The sequence below is a fragment of the Coregonus clupeaformis genome, chromosome 38 (assembly GCF_020615455.1).
Source record: "Coregonus clupeaformis isolate EN_2021a chromosome 38, ASM2061545v1, whole genome shotgun sequence".
Classification (NCBI taxonomy): Eukaryota; Metazoa; Chordata; class Actinopteri; order Salmoniformes; family Salmonidae; genus Coregonus; species Coregonus clupeaformis.
Genome location: NC_059229.1, coordinates 4,784,056 through 4,801,135, shown reverse-complemented (window position 1 = coordinate 4,801,135; position 17,080 = coordinate 4,784,056). Strand labels below are relative to the sequence as shown.

General features: G+C 45.2%; 2 protein-coding genes across 2 annotated transcripts; one reads left to right on the top strand and one right to left on the bottom strand.

Annotated features, from left to right (window-relative positions):
* The first annotated feature begins 7,028 nt into the window (after positions 1-7,028).
* Positions 7,029-14,095, top strand: LOC121553827 (4-aminobutyrate aminotransferase, mitochondrial-like). Its single transcript, XM_041867211.2, has 15 exons — positions 7,029-7,101; positions 8,867-8,961; positions 9,541-9,570; positions 9,822-9,939; positions 10,092-10,141; positions 10,227-10,307; positions 10,549-10,641; positions 10,736-10,798; positions 10,901-10,964; positions 11,126-11,274; positions 11,537-11,674; positions 12,024-12,191; positions 12,331-12,477; positions 12,650-12,761; positions 13,816-14,095. The coding sequence occupies exons 1-15, from the start codon at positions 7,032-7,034 to the stop codon at positions 13,935-13,937; spliced, it is 1,500 nt and encodes a 499-aa protein (XP_041723145.1). The 5' UTR covers positions 7,029-7,031; the 3' UTR covers positions 13,938-14,095.
* tmem186 (transmembrane protein 186) lies at positions 14,087-15,964 on the bottom strand. Its single transcript, XM_041867212.2, has 2 exons — positions 15,849-15,964; positions 14,087-15,534 (listed from the first exon to the last, which is right to left on the bottom strand). The coding sequence occupies exons 1-2, from the start codon at positions 15,849-15,851 to the stop codon at positions 14,839-14,841; spliced, it is 699 nt and encodes a 232-aa protein (XP_041723146.2). The 5' UTR covers positions 15,852-15,964; the 3' UTR covers positions 14,087-14,838.
* Between the last annotated feature and the right edge of the window lie 1,116 nt (positions 15,965-17,080).

The window sequence follows — 17,080 nt, the reverse complement described above, 5'->3', positions numbered from 1 at the left end:
GAGGGGGAGCTGGGAAGATGCCGTTCCTTCCTTATGCAGTGTGGATTAGTGTTCGATCTACAGCCCTACTCTTATGCCACAGACAAGGCTAGGATAGCCTTTGTGATTGCGTTGCTGCGTGGTCGAGCGCTGGAGTGGGCTTCAGCCGTTTGGGAACGACAAGACCCCTGCATGGCTTCATACCAGGGGTTCACGGCCGAGATGAGGAAGCTCTTCGACCATTCCGTCCGAGGGAGGGACGCAGCTAGGCGCCTGTTTTCGCTTCACCAAGGAACTCGCAGCGTGGCCGACTTCGTGATCGAGTTCAAGACGTTGGCTGTGGAGAGTGGGTGGAACGAGGAGTCTCTGCAAGCGGCCTTTTACCAGGGTCTGTCGGAGCAGCTCAAGGATGAGTTGATCTCCTATCCGGAGCCTAGTGACCTGGACAGCTTGGTAGCCTTGTCTATTCGGGTGGATAATCGAGTCCGAGAGCGCAGGAGGGAGAAGCAATGGGGTCCGTCCAATCGATCAGCTTCTCAGTTCCCAGTCGGGTCGGGTGGTGGACCAGAACACGTCGATCATTCTCCACCACAAAGGATTAGTGGAGAGGTCCTCTCTCTCGATTCTGAACCCATGCAAGTGGGGCGGCACGGGTTAACCCAGGAGGAGCGTCAACATAGACGTAAGACCAACTGCTGCCTCTACTGTGGTAGCTCGGGACATTACATCTCCACTTGTTCCCGGCGGTCGTCAAACTGCCCGGCTCGCTAAAGTTGGGAGGACTTTTAGCGAGCCAGTTTCAACCTCTCAGTACCTCTGTCAGACCCCGTTTCCCGGCTACCCTTGTGAACAGGAATCAGAGCTTAGCGATTAACGCTTTTATCGATTCAGGTGCCGATGGAAGCTTTCTTGATGCCGAGTTGGTGGAACAGCTGGGGCTTTCCAAGGAGCAATTGCCGGAAGCCATTGAAGCGACCACTCTGAACGGCAGTAGTCTGGCACGTATCACGATGAGGACTGAACCGGTTAAGATGCGGTTGTCGGGGAATCATTCTGAGATGATTTCATTCTTCATTCTGCCGTCTTCCCATGTTCCTCTGGTCCTTGGATACCCCTGGCTGAAGGAACACAATCCCACGTTCGATTGGGTGACGGGCAAGGTAACGAGTTGGAGCCTTGATTGTCATGCTAACTGTCTCAAGACTGCCTGCCCCCATTCGGTTCCCAGTCAGGTGATTGAGGCTAAACCCCCAGATTTGTCCCTGGTTCCCGAGACATATCACGATTTGGGGGAAGTTTTCAGTAAGCAGAAGGCTCTGTCACTCCCTCCCCACCGACCATATGATTGTGCCATCAACCTGTTCCCTGGAGCTGTCTACCCCAAGGGAAGGTTATACAGTATCTCCCGACCTGAACGTGAGGCTTTGGAGACCTACATCAAGGAGTCCCTAGCTGCTGGTCTCGTTCGTCCCTCGTCATCACCCCTGGGGGCAGGATTCTTCTTTGTGGGTAAGAAGGATGGCTCTCTTCGACCGTGTATTGATTATCGGGGGTTGAATGACATCACGGTCAAGAACAAGTATCCCCCTGCCCTTGATGAGTTCTGCCTTCGACTCCTTACAGGGTGCTACGGTGTTCACCAAGCTAGACCTACGCAATGCGTATCACATGGTCCGGATCAGAGAGGGGGACGAGTGGTTGACGGGTTTCAATACACCCGATGGGTCACTTCGAGTATCAGGTGATGCCGTTTGGACTGACCAATGCTCCAGCGGTATTCCAGAGTATGGTGAACGACGTCCTGAGAGATATGATCGGTCTCTTTGTGTTTGTTTACCTGGATGACATTCTGATCTTCTCGAAGGAACCTTCCGACCACGTCCAGCATGTCCGGCAGGTTCTGCAGCGATTGTTGGAGAATCGCCTGTTCGTGAAGGCCGAGAAGTGCGAGTTTCACGCCCACACGACATCCTTTCTCGGGTACATCATCTCCAGGGGAGAGATTAGGATGGACCAGGAGAAGGTTAGAGCGGTTCTGGAATGGGCCCAGCCCGGTACGAGATTGCAGCTCCAGAGATTTTTGGGGTTTGCGAATTTCTACCGCAGATTCATCCGGGATTACAGCCGTGTGGCCGCTCCGTTAACTGCCTTGACTTCCAGTATCAGGACCTTCAAGTGGAATCCGGAGGCGGATCGAGCGTTTCTGGATTTGAAGAGGCGATTCACCAACGCTCCGATTCTCTCTCAACCGGACACGGCCCGTCAGTTCGTCGTTGAAGTGGACGCGTCTGATGTGGGAGTTGGCGCCATCCTGTCGCAGCGATGCTCCACGGACAGTAAACTCCATCCCTGCGCCTACTACTCTCGTCGCCTTTCGCCTGCGGAGAGGAATTACGATGTGGGTAACCGGGAGCTTCTCGCGGTGAAACTTGCCTTGGAGGAGTGGCGCCACTGGTTGGAGGGGGCGGAGCAACCGTTTATTGTTTGGACTGACCACAAGAATCTTGCTTACGTGCAATCGGCTAAACGTCTCAACTCCCGTCAGGCCAGGTGGGCGTTGTTTTTCGGACGATTCAAGTTTTCCCTGACGTTCCGACCTGGATCTAAGAACGGCAAGGCGGACGCCTTGTCCCGGATGTTCTCCAAGACGGAGGAGAGTGGGTCCAAGACCGAGACAATTCTCCCCCGGAACTGCGTCGTGGGAGCAGTTATGTGGAAGATTGAGGAGGAGGTGCTGGCGGCCCTTCGGACTCAGCCCGGTCCCGGTAACGGTCCACCCGGTCGGTTGTTTGTGCCTGAGTCGGTTCGTCCTGCTGTCCTCAAATGGTCCCACGCCAGCAAGATGGCTTGTCACCCTGGCGTGGCTCGGACAATGGCGTTTCTTCGCAGACGTTTTTGGTGGCCTGCCATGGCCGAGGATACTCGGGGTTTTGTTGCTGCCTGTCCAGTGTGTGCACAGAATAAGAGTACCAATCGGCCCAGCTCTGGACTACTTCACCCCCCTTCCTATTCCCCGGCGACCATGGTCGCATCTGGCCCTGGACTTCGTCACTGGGTTGCCCGCTTCTGAGGGGAACACGGTCGTTCTGACTATCGTGGACAGATTCAGCAAGTTCGCCCACTTTGTGCCAATTGCCAAGCTTCCCTCTGCCTCGGAGACGTCCGAGATCCTGGTTAGGGAGGTTTTCAGGGTCCACGGGTTGCCCAGTGATATCGTTTCCGACCGTGGCCCTCAGTTTACCTCTGCTGTCTGGAAGTCCTTCTGTTTGGCCATTGGAGCTACAGTCAGTCTCACATCTGGTTTTCACCCCCAATCCAATGGTCAGGCGGAGAGAGCCAACCAGAAGATGGAATCCACGCTACGCTGTCTGGTCTCTTCCAACCCCACCTCCTGGGTCTCTCAGTTGCCTTGGGTTGAGTATGCCCACAATACTCTCCCTACATCTGCCACTGGGATGTCTCCCTTCCAGTGCCTGTATGGCTACCAACCTCCCCTGTTCCCTTCTCAGGAGAGGGAGCTCTCAGTGCCTTCTGTTCAGGCCCATATTCGTCGTTGCCACCGGACCTGGCATCGGGCCAGAAAGGCACTCCTTAGAGTTTCGGACCGGTATCAGCTCCAGGCGAATCGTCGCCGGATCCCCGCTCCCACCTATACCATCGGAGATAGGGTTTGGTTGGCCACACGGGATCTTCCGTTACGGACTGAGTCTAGGAAGTTGTTACCGAAGTTCATTGGTCCGTTTGTGGTGGAGAAGGTGATCAATCCAGTGGCAGTTCGACTCAAACTACCGAGGACGCTCAGAGTCCATCCCACCTTTCATGTCTCCTGCCTCAAGCCTGTCTTCCTCAGTCCTCTGTTGCCTCCTCCGCCTCCTCCTCCTCCTCCTCGGATGATCGGAGGTGGTCCTGCCTACACGGTGCGTCGCATCATGGATTCCAGACGGCGGGGCCGGGGTTTCCAGTATCTCGTGGACTGGGAGGGGTATGGTCCTGAAGAGAGGAGTTGGATTCCGCGGCGACAGGTCCTAGATGCTGACCTCATCAGTGACTTCTACCGCCTCCATCCTGGCGCTCCGGGAGTCCGCCCGGTGGCGTTCGTCGGAGGGGGGTACTGTAACGATCCCGGCAGTCTGAGTCGGGTCCTGTCTGGTGACTAGTTTTTCTGTTCGTGATCTCCAGTTTCCCGAGGGTTCGGGAACGCTCCGGGGAGCTCTCTTGATTTCCGCACCTGCATCCCATCAGCTATCTGCACACCTGGTCCTGATCATCACCCTTCTTAGGCTCTGGCCTAACATCCAGTCCCTGCCGGATCGTTAGCCATGAACAGTAGGTTTACCAGAGTATCAGTTTTAGAGCCTAGCGTTAGTTTTGTTGTTTTTGCACCTTGTTGGTTGGTTGCTTACTTACCCCCGTTTTGTTCCATCTGCAGTCACCCGTCCGGAACCTTCATCCAACCTCTGCCTGGTGGTCGGCGGCTGCCGACCCAGGATGGGATCAACCACTGCACCCCCAACAACTAATCAACGCCGCCCGCTCTGTTCCCTGGATTATTCCACATCACTCTTGAATTTGTAATAAACACTCACCTTCGTTTCTACTTACCTTGTCCTGGTCTGCTTCTGGGTTCTGGCTTAGCAACTCGTGACAAGACAAGAATGTACTACACATAGAAGCTTTAGCCGGGGAAGGTTTTTGTCTATAATGCCTTAATAAAGATAAGTTAAAGTCACAGTTACGTCTCAATGGTGAGTTTTCATGCCATAATAATAATCCAAATTAATCATGTTAATCCAAATTAATCTGTCGTTCCAATGTATACAGTGGGGACAAAAAGTATTTAGTCAGCCACCAATTGTGCAAGTTCTCCCACTTAAAAAGACGAGAGAGGCCTGTAATTTTCATCATAGGTACACGTCAACTATGACAGAGATATTGAGAAAAACAATTCCAGAAAATCACATTGTAGGATTTTTAATGAATTTATTTGCAAATTATGGTGGAAAATAAGTATTTGGTCAATAACAAACGTTTTTCTCAATACTTTGTTATATACACTATGTTGGCAATGACATAGGTCAAACGTTTTCTGTAAGTCTTCACAAGGTTTTCACACACTGTTGCTGGTATTTTGGCCCATTCCTCCATGCAGATCTCCTCTAGAGCAGTGATGTTTTGGGGCTGTCGCTGGGCAACACAGACTTTCAACTCCCTCCAAAGATTTTCTATGGGGTTGAGATCTGGAGTCTGGCTAGGCCACTCCAGGACCTTGAAATGCTTCTTACGAAGCCACTCCTTCGTTGCCCGGGCGGTGTGTTTGGGATCATTGTCATGCTGAAAGACCCAGCCACATTTAATCTTCAATGCCCTTGCTGATGGAAGGAGGTTTTCACTCAAAATCTCACGATATATGGCCCCATTCATTCTTTCCTTTACACGGATCAGTCGTCCTGGTCCCTTTGCAGAAAAACAGCCCCAAAGCATGATGTTTCCACCCCCATGCTTCACAGTAGGTATGGTGTTCTTTGGATGCAACTCAGCATTCTTTGTCCTCCAAACACGACGAGTTGAGTTTTTAGCAAAAAGTTTCATCTGACCATATGACATTCTCCCAATCCTCTTCTGGATCATCCAAATGCACTCTAGCAAACTTCAGACGGGCCTGGACATGTACTGGCTTAAGCAGGGGGACACGTCTGCCACTGCAGGATTTGAGTCCCTGGCGGCATAGTGTGTTACTGATGGTCGGCTTTGTTACTTTGGTCCCAGCTCTCTGCAGGTCATTCACTAGGTCCCCCCGTGTGGTTCTGGGATTTTTGCTCACCGTTCTTGTGATCATTTTGACCCCACGGGGTGAGATCTTGCGTGGAGCCCCAGATCGAGGGAGATTATCAGTGGTCTTGTATGTCTTCCATTTCCTAATAATTGCTCCCACAGTTGATTTCTTCAAACCAAGCTGCTTACCTATTGCAGATTCAGTCTTCCCAGCCTGGTGCAGGTCTACAATTTTGTTTCTGGTGTCCTTTGACAGCTCTTTGGTCTTGGCCATAGTGGAGTTTTGAGTGTGACTGTTTGAGGTTGTGGACAGGTGTCTTTTATACTGATAACAAGTTCAAACAGGTGCCATTAATACAGGTAACGAGTGGAGGACAGAGGAGCCTCGTAAAGAAGAAGTTACAGGTCTGTGAGAGCCAGAAATCTTGCTTGTTTGTAGGTGACCAAATACTTATTTTCCACCATAATTTGCAAATAAATTCATAACAAATCCTACAATGTGATTTTCTGGAGAAAAACAATCTCAATTTGTCTGTCATAGTTGACGTGTACCTATGATGAAAATTACAGGCCTCTCTCATCTTTTTAAGTGGGAGAACTTGCACAATTGGTGGCTGACTAAATACTTTTTTTCCCCACTGTACCAACAGGTATGCTTAACGTTTGAAATTTAGGAAAACTGGACATTTCTGGATGTAAGAATCTTGACCTCAGCAATTAATGATTACATGAAACCCACCCACCCTCACCTGTCATAGAAGTCCTCTTATAAAAATAAGTTAATCTAAAACTGACCTATTTTGATCCATCCTGTGTCTGCAATAATTACTGTCATGGCCTGACCTGACCCTGTACTGTCCAGGAGAGCAGTCTTGGAAGGAAAACATTACTAGTCAATGATAGTGGTGTGTGGTATACTGGATGATTCAGCATTTGTCCCCCACCACTTCTCTAAATGGCTGTGGTTGAGATATAAAAGACTGTTGGGGAGTAAGGACGATGGCATACAGTCTTGTGGTTCCACCTCCATCATATTTTCACACTTCCACACAGTGAGTGTTTCCATTACATTTTAAACTATTGAGCATTTTTATGTGTGTCAAGTCAACCAGCATCATTTGATATGAATATTCAATTTTGAAGACTATCCTGTATGTGTGATAACCTATAAAATATTGGTATTTTTTTATTGGTATTTATGTGTCAAGAAAATATGAAAATCAACTATTTTTTTGTTGCATTCTTCATTCTTGCTACAGCTACAGTGGTAGCTGAGGAGCATGGCCTCCAGTATTCTGAGCCGCCATCTTGCGTCCTCTCTGAGACCCAGCCTTGGGTTGTCTGCTTCAGGTAAGAGGAGAGAAACTTGTATATTACTTTTTTTTTTTTATCTTTATTTTAACAGGGAAAAACAGACTGAGACCTGGATCTCTTTAATGGCTGTGCCCTGTGTAAACATGTTGACATGTACAGTTTTAGACATACAGACAAGAACATTTCAAACATACAAAACAAAAACACAATTCAACAGAAACAATCACAGACAACATCATATTGATCCTCCATAACATTTTTTAAATGGGCAAGGGACACCAGAGTGTCTAACTTAAGTTGGATCTGCAGTTTGTTAATAATATAATAATAATATGCCATTTAGCAGACGCTTTTATCCAAAGCGACTTACAGTCATGCGTGCATACATTTTTGTGTATGGGTGGTCCTGGTGATCGAACCCACTACCTTGGCGTTACAAGCACTGTGCTCTACCAGCTGAGCTACAGAGGACCACATGCTCTCTTGTTCCATAAATAAGGTGCAAAGGAACTGAAGGCAGTCCTACCCAACTCTGTGGAGACCACAGGAGTCTCTAATGTAATCCACATCTGTGATCTGGTTTTAAAATTAGTATATCTAGTGGAAATTAATGATGATAAATATGGAGGTAGTTTTAAAAGAAGTGCTTTATAAATAAACAAGAAAGCATGTTGCTCTCGCCTCACAGATAGAGAGGCCCAACCCACATGTTGATATAGGAAACAGTGATGAGTTTTGTAACTATCACCCGTGATAAACCTGAGTGCACAATGGTAAATAGCATCCAGTGGTTTTAATGTGTTTGCCGATGCATGCATATAGATAATATCACCATAATCTAAAACGGACATAAACTTATCATAGTAGATCTATCATTGTTGGTCCATAGGACTGAAAATGGATGAATGCAACAACCATGTCTCTGTCACTAACAAATTCAGTCATGGGTGGTAACTCTACAATTTACTCGAAAGGCAAGGCACTCTGAGAAATATTTAAATTAGGCTTTACACTAAGCAGTGTGTTAATTTAACACTGTTCCGGTGTGTATATGGGTCCACAGACTCCACACTTTCAGTGTTGATTTAACACTCAGTGTATATTTAAAAAATATACACTGGAGAATTTGCTGTGTAGTGATAGGTAATGCTGGCTTCTCACATGCTAATTACAGAAAGATAGTACATATTTAACATTATGGTAATAACTAATAAGTTGAACACAATGACAATTATAAGAAAGGAGATTGTGGAATGTCTGAGTTTCTGAATGCTACATTATGTTGGATGTTAATTTTATCACGCTGTTGCAGGAGAACTTTCCTGCAATGCAGGAAATGTAAAACTTGTAGTGTATTTGAGGTTTTTAAAAACTTCTGAAGTTCGTAATTTCCACTTTGAAATTTCAGACTTGATATTCTCTTACATAAAATGGATCAAGGTCCTACAAAAATGTCCATGAATTATCCTGTTGCTGTAGGATTATTTTCCTGCAGTAGCATACTGACTCAAATTAAGATCCTACATCTGTACTTTCTGTCAGTCAAACAAGCCTCATGTCTTTGACCCCTACTGGCCATTCAACTCGCCAGAACCAGACACAACTGGAAAACACAGTTGATCATTAATGCCCACCTCTGCACTCTCCTCTTGTTCCCACTCATTCCATATTAATATCTAGCTTCCTATTTGTGATTTGCAGTACTGTCTTGTGACTTCCCTCTGATTGGATGTGTTTTTGGTGTTGGCACAAAACTTTATAACTCAAATAACCCATAGAATCTCGTTCACATTTTCCATAGGATACCGCCATCAACAAACAACAGGTAAAAGAGTTGAGGAAGTTGAGTTTGATGGTCCTTGTATGAAGACTGAGGTTCCAGGGCCCAGATCTAAGGTAACTCAATATGAACTCTCAACCACGCCACAGCTAGGACCAGACCTACTACGTTTATCGCACTTTTGCAAAGGCAAGAAAAGTGACACTCTTAAAGCCAGTTTTATTGGATTGTTTTTCATTCCCGTATGGAAAAAACAAGTGCAAGCTATGCACTACTGCAAATGCTTAGTAAATCTGTCCCTCACTATAATGTGCCAACTGTGTAGCAGTAAAAGTATTGTTGTCTGTTAGTTTACTCCAATCAGGGTAGGAGGGATGGTAGGGGGAACAAACTATACATATATACAGTACCAGTCAAAAGTTTGGACACACCTACTCATTCAAGGGTTTTTCTTTATTTTTACTATTTTTTTATATTGTAGAATAATAGTGAAGACATCAAAACTATGAAATAACACATTTGGAATCATGTAGGAACCAAAAAACTGTTAAACAAATCAAAATATATTTTATATTTGAGATTCTTCAAATAGCCACCATTTGCCTTGATGACAGTTTTGCAAACTCTTGGCATTGGACATGGTTGTTTCTTAAGTACTGGTAGTATCCATTCATCTCTACTGTTGTTTTCTACAGATCCTAGCACGACAACTGGATGGGATTCAGGTTAGAAACACACATAGCATGGCACTCAGATTTATATGATATAATATAAATGAAATGTCATGTCACTGGTAAAGGACTAAAAGAGAGGTGGTGAAGAGATCCACATCATGAAACACCTAGTTTATTCTCCTTGACCTCCTCTGTCCACAAGTCATATCATATCGGATTTGTATGATGATTCATGTGCAATGGCACCAGTGAAGATAGCCTCTTCTCTGTCCCCATTTGAACGTCTCTGTCCCCCTCTACAGAGTGTGGTCCAGGTGAACTTCTTCTGTGACTATGAGGAGAGTAAAGATAACTACCTGGTGGATGTGGATGGGAACCGCATGCTGGATGTCTTCACCCAGATCGCATCCATACCCATAGGTGGGTATTCTATTCTATTCTACTCTATAGGACCCGGAGTTGTTCATGGTCAGGTCACGTGGTCAGGAAAATCTCTTGGCCACAAGGATGAGTCAAAGCACTGAAAGACACAAATACTTCAAATGTGAGTTTTTCCTCTCTGCGATTTCCAGGATACAATCACCCAGCACTCACAAAAGTAATGATGGATCCGAAGAATATGGTAAGCAGCAAAGTTGATCTTGAGAATTGAAAAACATTAGATTTGCCATTGATAACGTGTAACTATTTTCTACAATCTGTATCAGGGAACGTTTGTCAACCGACCAGCTCTTGGGATGATGCCACCAGAGCAATTCTCTGAGAAGCTTGTCAACAGCCTGATGGCAGTAAGTTTGATTTCAAATACACCTCGGAATATAACATCACAGTCTGTATAACACAATTACTAACCATGCATACATTTTCAAGACATATCAGTACACAGAGGACCACATTGGAAATATGTGTTCTATGATACTGTAATGTTTTATCCCCTGGACTTTGTACTTTATCAACTGATTCAAACCCAACAATAAATGGAGCTCAAGCGCTTACACGACTGGTGCGCTTCCTCCATTTGTCCACTAGGTGGCGCCCAAGGGCTTCAGCAGGGTCCAGACCATGTCCTGCGGATCCTGCTCCAATGAGAACGCTTACAAAGCCATCTTCATCTGGTACAGAGTAAGGACAGGACCATGGATAGGAACGCATTTATAAAGTGTATATTAAATATGGGCTTTATATATAGCAGGATTTTATTCTATGTATTTCTTAGAACAAGATGAGAGGAACTCCGGAACCAACTCCCGAGGAAGTAAGAACCAGTGTCATCAACCAGGTAGGTTACTCACTCCATCACAACTCTCCTGTTTGTAATTTAACCTTTTGTTATATAGGGCCAGCAATTTCTCAGTCTGGTGTTCTCTTGTTCTTTTTCCAGGTTCCTGGCTGCCCTGACCTGACTCTTCTGTCCTTCATGGGCGGATTTCACGGAAGAACTCTGGGTAAGACTTGAATATGTACTTACATAGCAATTACTTAGGCGTATACAGTCTGACTAGGGTACTGAGTGGGTACACAAAGTACTTCCAACTGGGATGTAGGTAATTGCAATGCCATACATAGGTTTTAGAGCCACGTAATATAAAGTATCCTATTCTCCCAGGCTGCCTGGCCACCACTCACACCAAGGCCATCCAGAAGCTCGACGTGCCGTCTTTTGACTGGCCCATCGCCCCCTTCCCCCAGCTGAGGTACCCCCTGGACCAGTTCGAGAGGGAGAACGCACAGGAGGAGGCCCGTTGCCTGGAGGAGGTCTGAGTCTCTCTCTCTAGATACAGTATAATTTCTTCCTAATCTGCCCATCCAACTGACTCTCATCCATCTAACTTTCATCCATCCCTTTGACTCATCCCTCATTCCTAGTCATCTTCCAACTCTTTTCATCCATCTGAAACTCATCCTTCTTTTTTTTATTTTAATTTTTCCATCTGAACTATCCTTTCTTTCTTTCTTCCCCCGACCCTCATTCTTGCCTCTATTCCTCTCATCCCTTGTTCAATCCCTCCCATCTCAGGCGGAGGACCTGATAGTGAAGTGGAATCAGAAGGGTCGGCACGTGGCAGGGGTGGTGATCGAGCCAATCCAGGCAGAGGGAGGGGATAACCACGCCTCCTTCGACTTCTACAGGAAGCTCAGGGAAATCACCAAGAAGGTACAGTAAGGATCCTTACTGGTTATAGACAGAGTACAGATCATCTGGATGGATATGAATCATACTGATAGTAACTTATTTGATTCTCTTGATTGTTAGTGAAAATGATCAAAATAGTAGATATTGAGTAGGATTCGTTTGATTGAGACTTGGTATAAGCCACCTACCAAGGTGTGTTTTGTCAAGTAATTATCTAAATACATTGACTGGTATATAATATGAAGCTATCAAGGTACACTCATCTAGAAATCAGTCCTGTACTGTGTAAGTACATTGTAACTAGTATTCTTATTACACAGGTCTCTAGTCATTTCAACCTACTGACCGTTGACCTCTGTGTGTCCGTCAGCATGGCTGTGCCTTCCTAGTGGATGAGGTGCAGACAGGGGGCGGGTCTACGGGGAAATTCTGGGCCCACGAGCACTGGGGATTGGACGACCCCGCTGACATCGTCTCCTTCAGCAAGAAGATGTTGACAGGAGGGTACTACCAGAAAGACAGCTTTCAGCCTGACAAGGTAGTGTGCGTGTGGTACTTTTGTATCAACCTTTTTACCGTATTTTCTTTATTTTCTGCTCTCTTCTTCTCTCCTCCTCTCCTCTCTTTCTCTTCTTCTCTCCTCTCTTCTTCTCTCCTCTCTTTCTCTTCTTCTCCAGCCGTTCAGGATCTTCAACACGTGGCTTGGAGACCACACTAAGAACCTGTTGCTGACAGAGGTCATAAAGGTCATCAAGACAGAGAACCTGCTGGACCAGGCCAAGAGGTCAGGCAAGGTCATGCTGGAGGGACTCTACGACCTACAGGTTAGTTAGGGTCAAAGGTTAGGAGTCACTGTTAGTGGAGTGAAGAATGGTCACTGTTTAATATGTACTGTATTTGTGTTATAAGTAGAGGGAGAGTGGTCGTTTGTAGTTTGTGTGTATGTTTTGTGTATGTGTAACATAGCATGCATCACCCCGCTCCTCTCTCTTCCAGAATAAGTACCCCCACCTGCTCAGTAGAGCGAGGGGCATCGGGACGTTCTGTGCCATCGATGTTAAGGATGAAGACACACGCAACAGCCTCATCCTCAAGGCCAGGAATAAGGGTAAGAGTCTTAGCATGTAGCACTGGCCAGGTATAAGGGTAGGACTCTCAGCATGTAGGATGTGATGAATCATCTAGGCCAGGAATAAGGGTAGGACTCTCAGCATGTAGGATGTGATGAATCCTCTAGGCCAGGAATAAGGGTAGGACTCTCAGCATGTAGGATGTGATGAATCCTCTAGGCCAGGAATAAGGGTAGGACTCTCAGCATGTAGGATGTGATGAATCCTCTAGGCCAGGAATAAGGGTAGGACTCTCAGCATGTAGGATGTGATGAATCCTCTAAATCAAATCAAATTGTATTTGCCACATGCGCCAAATACAACAGGTGTAGACCTTACAGTGAAATGCTTACTTACAAGCCCTTAACCAACAATGCAGTTTTAAGAAAAAAAGTGAAGTAAAAAATAGATAGGTACAAAATAATTAAAGAGCAGCAGTAAAATAAAAGAACAGTAGGGAGGCTATATACAGGGGGTACCGGTACAGAGTCAATGTGTGAGGGCACCGGTTAGTCGAGGTAATTGAGGTAATATGTACATGTGGGTAGAGTTAAAGTGACTATGCATAGATAATAAACAGAGTAGCAGCAGAGTAAAAAGGGGGTGGGGTGAGGTGGGGTAAGACTCTTAGTATGTAGGATGTGATGAATCCTCTAGGCCAGGAATAAGGGTATGACTCTTAGCGTAGTCCCCTGTAGCTCAGTTGGTAGAGCATGGCACTTGCAATGCCAGGGTTGTGGGTTCGTTTCCCACGGGGGGCCAGTATGAAAATGTATGCACTCACTAACTGTAAGTCGCTCTGGATAAGAGCGTCTGCTAAATGACTAAAATGTAAATGTAATTAATAAACTAAAAGAATAACAAGACTACCAATTTAGCAAGATTATCAAATTATTCAAGGGTATGCTGGACAATATACAGCATAAGAATCTTTACTAGCTTAGTATTGATAAGGTACATCCATATCACTTACATTCAATAGTACTATCAAGTGAATCGTTGAATTGTTAGTAAAGAATGAATACTATTTATGGCGTTGTTTTGTTGTTCCAGGTGTGGTTCTAGGGGGCTGTGGAACCCAGTCTATCCGGTTCCGACCAGCTCTAGTGTTCAAGGAACACCATGCTCATCTCTTCCTGGATATCTTTAATGACGCTATCGCTGAGCTCAAGTAGAGAGTCTACACAGGAATCCATGGAGGCCCTGCTCAAACAGACCCATACACTGTCTGCATTAAAGAGGTTGACTCTCCTCCAACAAATGTATTTATAAAACCCTTTTAACATCAGCAGATGTCACAAAGTGCTTATACAGAAACCCAGCCTAAAACTCCAAAGAGCAAGCAATGCAAATGTAATAGCACGGTGGCTAGGAAAAACTCCCTAGAAAGGCAGGAACCTCGGAAGATTTTCACACCTAGAGGAACCAGTCCTCTTCTGGCTGTGCTAGGTGGTGATTAAGGGTACATGGGCATTAAAGCCAGATGATTCTTCCAAGATGTTCATAGATGACCAGCAGGGTATACACTCCTGTATTTTCTTCACGCCAATGCTTTAAGAAAATGATTTCCATAAGTGAATGTGGGCTGATTGATTGCAATGGACTTTCTAAAGGTCAAATAACTGTAGACATTTTCTGTATAGGGTATTTTGTGTACTGTACCTTAAAATAAACTTGTAAAATATTTTTGCTTAAATTATCAGGGTGTATTTATTGAAGGTTGTGAGTCTGAGCAGTTGTCCAATACAAATGTCACGGTTTCTTTTGGCCACACACAGTAGTCAAGAAATGGGGCAGAACAGACTGCAGTATATGTAGGGAGTCATCTCTTTAGCTGCTGAATATACAACATTTCAAATGCTCACAAAAACACAAAATACCCCTTTCACACTACTGTGTCGAACCGAACTGTGCTGGCTTGGATGTTTGGTGGAACTATGGTGGATGCATAACCAGGCCGGCTTGGTTTGGCTGGGCTCTGTTCGGCTCAGTACAGCTTGGCTTGGCTGGGCTCTGTTGGGCTAGGTTTGGCTGGGCTCTGTTCGGCTCAGTAGTCTGCAAAGCCCTATAAAAACATCAAATCAAAGTCCCAAACACTTTCTCAAAGGCCTGCCTATCCACCACACGTCCCAGTCTAGTGGAGAAGTACAGCGTCTCAGAACTACTATATCGCTTCAACCTCAATATAGTCTCCCCTATGGAGTCCCCAGTGTCCCCCAGAGTCATAACGTCCATCACGGGCAGATACACGTCATTCCTCCGTCCCCAGAACGTCAGGCGAGACACTTTCAGCGTCGTCTGGGACTCATCCAGGTACATCATCCCAACAACGCGTCTCAGGTAGTGACTAGCTGAGTAGAGCATTACGGCGGCGAACGCCGCTATTCCCGTACTGTAGCTAACCAGTAGGTACGAAGCATCTCCTTGGGAATACATGTAGTAGACGGGCGGGAGTAAGAGCATGGTGATTCCGGTTTGGAGCAGTTTGAGTCTGGAGACCGTTCTGAGGACTTTGATGTGAGGTAAGGAGTAGATGAGGTTGTACTTTTGTGTGGATAAGTCAGAGTATTTGGTGAGAGCAGTGAGGTGTGGGGATGGGGGTACTGGGTAGCTGTGTTGGATACTAAGCGTCCATCTTGGGTCCAGTCGGGTGAGTCCATGGGGTTGTGGGCCACAGAGTAGCGACCTTGAGCTGCCTCTCGACACACAGTATCCTCTGCAGTGGGCCAGCACATGGTAGGCCAGCCGAGGGAAGAGTGTTGTATACCTATGCTGTGGGATAGAGAGAGAGAGGGTAGAGATAGCCAGAGACAGGCTGAGAGCAACGGATGGAGAGACATGATAAATATAAAACTACTTTGTTTTTGTTTAAACTACAAGCTGTTTAGAGAGCAAGAAGTCACAACAGATAACCGATGATGTAGCTGCATCCTCATTCATCCAATTTATTCTAACAGTATTCTATTGTTTTACTCTATTCTATTTCACTGGCTATCCAACTGACAGCTAGTCTAATATTGAGTCAAACGACAATACGAAATAACTAATTTACCAACCATGTATACATATTCTCAGACACAACTTACCATTTTTGCTGGCTTCAATCTTGCAAAATATGTGAGAAAACATATCAGGAAGGTATCATTCACGCTGTTAGCCAGCTGGCTAGGTCAGACCTTGCACTTTGGCACAGGAAGTAAATTACGCAGTGTTCCAAGAGCAATTCCGCCCTCTTGTGGGCACAGTGACATAAGATCAAAATAAAGTATTTGTGCAATTGGTTTTATCTTTAATATTCATAAATGTGAACAATAATTATTTTTGAAAAGCATGATATTTATGTAACAAGTCTTTAACATTTTTTTTTATTTAAAACTTTAGGTTCCACAAAACTATTAAAATAGAAAGTGGAAGGTCCTATATGACAGTTATGAGGCAACAATGTTGCTGTTTCATCATGTGAATAGGATGTTGTGAAACTACGCGAACGATTTCAAATGTAGCCACTTAATTATTTTGTGGGTTGCTTCTTACAGTGATGCCAATTTAGCAATTTTGTTGCTAGATTTAGCAACTTTTCAGACTACCCTGGCAACTTTTTTTTTCAAACAGCACCTAGCAACAAATTTAGCTACTTTAAAAAATGTATTTGGAACTTTTAGCAACTTTTGAAAAGTGACTCAACCGCTCAAATGCACGCATTTTCCCTCTAAATGACACAAAAACGATTTTCTCTGTCACACACTTTGCCTGGCTGCAAAAGTACTTTGTGAGTGACGTCAGCAGCCGGCGCTCAACTCGTGCACAGGCAGCAGCAGGCCAGCCAAGCAGCACAACAACCTGGAGAGAGCTGGAGAGAGATGCCTAGCGCACACATCATTATTTGAGTTAAGTTGCTTGTTCAATAAAATAGCATATATACCTTGTTAATAGCTTGTACCTATAATTGTTGATCAGTTAGGTAGCATGTTAACTAACTACCAATACACTGCTTAAAACTATAATTGTTCAGAATGTGTAGGTTTACTAGTTAATAAGAAAATAAATAAAATGTAATTGTTCAATAACGTGTAATGTGTAATTGTTCAATAATTCGATCATATAAAATGTGTTGTGTGTATATTACTTTTACAAATAAAAATATGTGATAATAAACAAACAAATATAAACTAACAAATGTCAAATCATATTTGTCGCCGAGATGGCCAGTCAATTTGAGTAACGTTATCGTGTATTCAACGTAATGACGCAGTTTTACGCTATTTCGTAATGACGTCATCGCGTCATTTCGCAACTTTTAGCAACAAATCGACCTGCC

Excerpts from the sequence above, each read along its gene's own strand:
- LOC121553827 (XM_041867211.2), top strand. The coding sequence starts at position 7,032 with ATGGCCTCCAGTATTCTGAGCCGCCATCTTGCGTCCTCTCTGAGACCC. Across the intron at positions 9,571-9,821 it reads GACAACTGGATGGGATTCAG|AGTGTGGTCCAGGTGAACTT; the intron begins GTTAGAAACACA and ends CCCCCTCTACAG. Across the intron at positions 10,965-11,125 it reads ATTTCACGGAAGAACTCTGG|GCTGCCTGGCCACCACTCAC; the intron begins GTAAGACTTGAA and ends CTATTCTCCCAG.